Source organism: Pseudorasbora parva, chromosome 5 (assembly GCF_024679245.1).
Source record: "Pseudorasbora parva isolate DD20220531a chromosome 5, ASM2467924v1, whole genome shotgun sequence".
NCBI classification, from domain to species: Eukaryota; Metazoa; Chordata; class Actinopteri; order Cypriniformes; family Gobionidae; genus Pseudorasbora; species Pseudorasbora parva.
In genome coordinates this window covers 50,568,764-50,575,614 of record NC_090176.1, presented here as the reverse complement: position 1 = coordinate 50,575,614, position 6,851 = coordinate 50,568,764, and the positions used below count along the sequence as shown (strand labels likewise).

At 38.8% G+C, this 6,851-nt stretch overlaps 1 protein-coding gene across 2 annotated transcripts in view; it reads left to right on the top strand.

Moving 5' to 3' along the window:
- nms (neuromedin S) overlaps positions 1–6,851 on the top strand; it is an 11,619-nt gene extending 4,768 nt beyond the window's left edge. The window contains exons 4-8 of one of the 2 annotated variants that reach the window (XM_067444663.1): positions 42–68; positions 158–211; positions 1,105–1,170; positions 1,295–1,334; positions 5,986–6,851. In XM_067444663.1, the coding sequence (XP_067300764.1) occupies positions 42–68; positions 158–211; positions 1,105–1,170; positions 1,295–1,334; positions 5,986–6,026 (228 nt within the window). In that variant the 3' untranslated portion in view covers positions 6,027–6,851. Of the gene's footprint in view, positions 1–41; positions 69–157; positions 212–1,104; positions 1,171–1,289; positions 1,335–5,985 lie in introns of both variants that reach the window. The other variant, XM_067444664.1, reaches the window with a different exon arrangement.

Sequence of the window (6,851 nt, the reverse complement as noted above, 5' to 3'; positions counted from 1 at the left end):
CCTTTGACCCTGTGTCTGAGCCCTCTCGTGTGTCTCAACAGGAGCAGATTCAGAATGTTTTTAAGAGGGTAAGTTCCTCTAGAGCCGCTTCTTCTCTCCGTCCTGCTTTCTGTTGATGTCAGACTCATGTCCTGTCCGTCTTTCTTCTGCTCTTCAGTTCCTGTTTCATTATTCCAAAGCACACAACTCCGTCGGCTCAGTAGAGAGAGAGGTATGATGAATATCTCATGTTACTGTATTCTGACATTCTCTCTATATAATGCACATTCCCAGATAATATACAGAAGTGTCCAAAAGTGATGTCCAGCCTAGGAATATTGACATAATCCCCCTTTATTCAAATTAGGGCTGTCATGATTCCTTGATTAAAGGGGCGATTCTGTGTTTTTTTCTAGGCTTGGTTGTGTTTATGGGCCGCAGTATAACATGTCTTAATACTTCTTTCTTTTTTAACGCCGTATATTTCTTCTATTCTCCCTTTATTCCACACCGCTGTCTCCACTGTGCTTTGTGCGGCTTGTTTGCTTCCTGCATCTATGAAGCCCCTCCCTCTGAAAAACACAATGGTCTTAGATTGGTCAGATGGCCAAATGTAGTTTCCTGTATTTTTATTGGCTGAAGTGCCAAGCACAGGCTAAGGCCACGCCCCTGTTCCGGTGCACATATAAATGTCAACGCAGAATGACGAGTGTTGAAGCCGTTTCACGAGGGAACATGTTTATTTAGTATTTATTCATTTCTTTATTTAGGATAATATATTTTTTACCCTTAATTTCCATGATCTAAAGAATTAAAAGGTTGTCATGTGAAAGTGTGTAGGTCTACTTGCATTATTATGCTGTTATGATTATATATTCAGTGGCATAAAATAATCTTAAAATGCAATAATATCGTTTATCGCAGTTATTTCTGGGACGATATATCGCGAAACAAAAAGTAGTTATCATGACAGGCCTAATTAGAGTTAGTGTTTTGTCCTTCCCTCATATTTGAAATATTTAACAAATACAAATATTGTCCTCATATTTTGATAGTTTACTCAAACTTGTAGGCTCACTTTGGCCCAGTACTGTATATATGAATATTTTGTCTCCTTGTTGTCAGTCTCATTCGGTCCATCCGTTGATGCGTCTCTCGCCGAAACTCTCTCTGCGCAGGAAGAAACAACAGGTGTGAGGCAGTTATCCTTCAGTTCCTGTCATTGAGCTGTTATTATTATTATTAACGGCACTGTTTAATACGCTCATCATTTCATCAGGCTTTTTGAGTAACGTGTGTGTTTCTCTTAGAGAAGATGAAGAACGTGTGCGGCTCTTCTGGAAGAAACATGAGAGGTGCGTGGACACAAAACCACTGATGCACACACATCTTAAACACTGAAGGACATTCAGGGTGCTCACATATTTTTTGACCTGTTCATTTGCATAACTTTTATGATTACTGGATAAGAATTTTATAGGAGCATTCAAATAGTTTTATAACAATCGCAAGGACACATTTCTCAATACTTTGGTCATTTTTTCAAAACTCTTCTCATAACTAGATTTCTGTTTGGCACAGCGGCTCAAAATGCACTAAAACTACTTCATTCATGTCTCGAATCAACTCAAGTTCTTCCAGAACACTAGCAAAGTTTGGTTACACTTTATTTTGACATTCTACTAACTATAGGCCCACAGTAAACCCTAACGAGTAGAGCCAACTCAAATTAAACAAATTAAATCAAATCAACTTTTATGAGTTTTTAGAACTTTCTTTTTCTTTTGAGTTCTCAGAACTCTGACACATTTTAAAGCTGGAGTCCGTAACTTTTTTGGGTGAAAAAATATCCAAAATAAATTGAGCAAGTACATAACCAGCCAGTGTTCACCTGCTTACCGTAGCTCGATTTACAACGGTAAGCTTGTAATAATGTTTTTAACTCCAGTGGTACTGGTGGATTTCCGCGGGAGATTCGGGCATATCTTTGCGTCATTACGTCACATCTGTTCACAGGGACGGATTGGCAATCTGTCTGGAAAAGTCCAGAACGGCCGTCCAACCGAAGGCCGTTGCCTGGCCGTCGGTGAAAAAAAGAAAAGAAAAAGTCTAATAACTCGGGCTGTCAAAATTAACGTGTAATAGCGCGTTACAGAAATTAATTTTAACTCCATTTTATGAACAAGAGCACTCCCATGTCCGTGTTCTTCACACTGTTTGCATGAATTGCAGCACAGTTCGTTGGGCACACACACACACACACACACACACACAAAATACCGGCAGGAACGCGCATCTCTTAAAGGGGCCGCACTATATTCCTACTCGTGGAATATGGACCTCTTCCAGGTATGGTGTGGTTCTGGTGTAGTACATACCATAGTACAGTGTCTGTTGCGCACGGCTAGGGGTGAATGGCCGGATGATGGCCCTGTTTGGGAGAAAGTCCGGGGCTGTTCTTTAGCCCCAGTCCGTCCCTGTCTGCACACATAAAGAAGGAGTCCTGGCTAGTAGACTATATTGCATCTGTGGCTGTTGGAGCTGGAGATTTATAGCCTTTTCTCAAAGCACTTGATATAATTAAACGTATTAATTTGATGGCAGATCCAGAAAGGTTTAAACGACAATCACCAGTGACAATCATCTGTTGTAAAACGCACAAGACTTATAAGACAAAATACAATAAAACGCACAAGACTTATAAGACAAAAGACAATAGTGCCGTATTTCTGTCATTTAAAGGGTGTGTTAGTAATATAAGCCTATAGGTGGTGCACACACATGATTATTACACACACAGGGACGCACAGCAGCACACACACGTTTACATTTTTATTTTAAACGCGTTCAGTCTCTCCTCATGTCAATAGTGAATCCGCTCATGGCTCGAGCACAACTGGCTTTTAAAGGGAAAGGGAGATGAGACTCTGATTGGTTTATTGCACGTAACGCCCAAAACACACCCATGACTGATTAGGAGAATAGGGACGACCCTTTTAGACCATGCACCGGATGCACCGGCCATTTCTTCCTGTCGTTAAACTAGCAAAAGTTGATTCAGACACACACTAAGAGTTCCTGCGTCGTGAGCTCAGATCGGTAACATAAGGCCCTAGTCGCTTATAAAACAATGACCTAAAACACTAACAGGCAATATTATAACATTTCTTTACAAAACAAAAATAACACTCATGTTCAGAATTCCCTGCGGTTTATGTTACATGATCCACTTTACATTACAGCACAAAATTAGTTTCCTCTTCTGTAGAGCTTGTAATGACATTGAAAGGACAGCACTTGCATTTTAGATTCAGAATATCCAGTATTTCAGTGTGATATTACAGTAGAAACGCTGGAGCTCAACACCAGTCCTGCGTCTCACGGGTATATCTGTGGCAATAGCCAACAATACATTGTACACTGTAAAAAAATATGTTCAATAAGTTATGACAACATATGTTTTTACATTGTTTTAACTCATCAAAATAAGTTAAGCAATGTTAAACTTGTTTTTATTAGTTATACAAGATGTAACTCATTTTTTAAAGTCAGTTTAACATAATTTAAGTTGAAATAACTTAAACATCCAAGTTCAAAATTTGCCTTTTTTTACAGTGTATTGGTCAAAATTATACATTTTTCTTTAATGTCAAAAATCGTTAGGATATTAAGATCATGTTCCATGAAGATATTTTGTAGATTTCCTATCGTAAATATATCAAACATGTATTATTAGTAGTAATATGCATTGCTAAGGACTTCATTTGGACAACTTTAAAGGAGATTTTCTCAATATTTAGATGTTTTTGTACCCTCAGATTCTAGCAAATTATTCAGTGTTATATTGTTAGGTTATGAATTTAATAGTTTTAAAGAGTATGTAAACATGCAATTTGCAAATTGACAAGTGGTGTTTGTGTCAAAAAAACAACACAAAAAACATGTAATTTGAAAGATTTCATAATGTGTCAAACCAATATTAAACAGAGGTGGACAAAGTACACAACTCTATTACTTGAGTAAAAGTGAAAGTACTACTGGTCAAATATTACTCCGTTACAAGTGAAAGTTGTAAAAACAGATTTTTACTTCAGTAAAAGTACAGAAGTATTTGTTTTCAAAAGTACTTTAGTATCAAAAGTAAATGTCCTTTTTTATGTCGCCGCATTATTTTATCATTGTTGTATAAATGCACATTATGCCATCATGGTTTAAGCCAGTCAGTGATGCTCCATCTGACATACTAGCATACGGCTAACTTAAACTACTTTAAAGGACAACTCCGGTGAGAAATGAACCTGGGGTAATTAACAGATGGTTACCGAGTAGATCGTTCTCTGTGATGTGTTTTCATGAAAATCGAATGTAAAGAGTTTAATCTCTAATAACAGATTAGCTTATAACGCTTGTCTATGGGGCATAGAATAAGTGAAATTAAATCGCTAGTTAATACGACTAGGCAGCATAATGAGGGTCCTTACATGCAAACCGCAGCATTGAGAACATTGTAAGAGTACAAACAGTTTAATAAGAAGATACTTTATAAACACAGAACATTACGCGTTTACAGACAGCAGCCATCTTGGAAAACAGTCTTGACTCGTCGAGTCACGAGCGCTGTGTTAAGTGATGAACTGTGACTGTAAGTCTCATATGGTCCGTTGTTTCCGGAAGAAAGCACTGAACGCAACAGAAAAAATAAATAAATAAAATGTCCATGTAATTACATTTCACAAACTTAATTCCTATCGACCAGCTCACTTAACACAGCGCTCGTGGATCGATTCGTCGAGACTGTTTTCCAAGACGGCTTCTGTCTGTAAATGCGTAATGTACTGTGTTTATAAAGTATCTTCTTATTAAACTGTTTGTACACTTACAAAGTTCTCAATGCTTCGGTTTGCATGTAGGGACCCTCATTATGCTGCCTAGTCGTATTAACTAGTGATTTAATTTCACTACCCTGTGCCCCATAGACAAGCGTTATAAACTAATCTGTTTTTAGAGATTAAACTCTTTACATTCGATTTTCATGAAAACGCATCGCAGAGAACGATCTACTCGCTAACCATCTGTTAATTACCCCTAGGGGCATTTCTCACCGGAGTTGTCCTTTAAATACTCGCATATAAGTTACAAAGCTCTTTATAAAGCTGCTGTCACTTTAAGGCCGAACGCACGGATCCAATACACTGACACACATCTGATATTCTCACACTTTACTCTTCTCTTTCTCCCAGACGTTTATATTTTTAATATTTTATAAGACATGCACCAAGTGTATGCAACTAAACTAATCTTGATTTTTTTTAAAAACTGAAACATACTTTGAAAGTATGGCTATGAGTGCACACACTGTGCCTAAGAACCGTCTTCTTCCATTTTGCTATGAACTGATCAGTGTTCAAAAAAAGTTGGGCAAATGTTTATGACCCTATAAGAGCGATTCCTGACAGACTGTCTGAAACAACGACAACAAAACACCTTTTAAAGAAGGAAAAACTCATCCACCGACTTTTGACCTTGATAGAAATGTAGCGCTGAGTAAAAAGTACGATATTTGTCTTTCAAATGTAGTGAAGTAAAAGTCATAAGTTTACAGAATAAATAATACTCCAGTAAAGTACAGATACTCAAAAAGTGAACTTAAGTACAGTACTCAAGTAAATGAGCTGAGTTACCGTCCAGCTCTGATATTAAATAACCCATAGACTGATGTTGTGTGTCTGTGTGAAGAGATTTGAAGAAGTGATCTAACTGTTGAGAAAGTGCAATTGGTCTGTAAGCACACTGAGTTTTGCTGCTGTTTGAGTGAGAGATTAATTCATGTAAATTGATAATGTCATCATTGAATGCGTTTCGTGACAAATGCCCCACAGTTTAGCTCAAATTGGGACAATAGAGTGCAGTAGGAAGTGGCAGAGATGGAAATGAGCTGTAATAGTGAGCAGGTGACTAATTAGCATGTAAACTGGTGGCTATAACCGCGTTTCTCTCTCTCCACAGACGTCCTCTGCTCCTATCTGGGATTCTCTCTGACACCATAATGCCTGAAATGTGTTAATGCTGCATTAGTGTTGCTGTCGAGCTACAAAAGAACTACCAGATTTCATTAAAACCTCTTTTAATAAATGTAACCTCATGCTTGCTGGCGGTTTATGTATTATTGCTAAACCACTCAACAGAGCCTGTTCAGTGTGTGGGGGCAAATCCTGGCTAATGTAAAAATGCAAAAAGGAAATTGATGGAAAATGAACTGAAATTGTTTATGGCACATCCCCAAATATCACTTAATATCACAGCTTGTCCAAGGGTGAGCGGAAGCGCCGCTACAGTCATTAACACACACACACTCTCTCTCTCTCCCTCTCTTACACCACACACACACACACACACACACTCACTCCACAGCCTCGCCACATACAAACAAACTCTCTTACACCACACACACACTCTCTTACACCACACTCTCTCTCTCTCTCACACACACACACACACACTCTCTCTTAAACCACACACACACTCACTCCACAGCCTCGCCACATACAAACAAACTCTCTTACACCACACTCACTCCACAGCCTCGCCACATACAAACAAACTCTCTTACACCACACACACACTCACTCCACAGCCTCGCCACATACAAACAAACTCTCTTACACCACACACACACTCTCTTACACCACACTCTCTCTCTCTCACACACACACACACACACACACACACACACACACACACACACACACACACACACTCTCTCTTAAACCACACACACACTCACTCCACAGCCTCGCCACATACAAACAAACTCTCTTACACCACACACACACTCTCTTACACCACACACACTCTCTCTCTCTCTCTCAAAC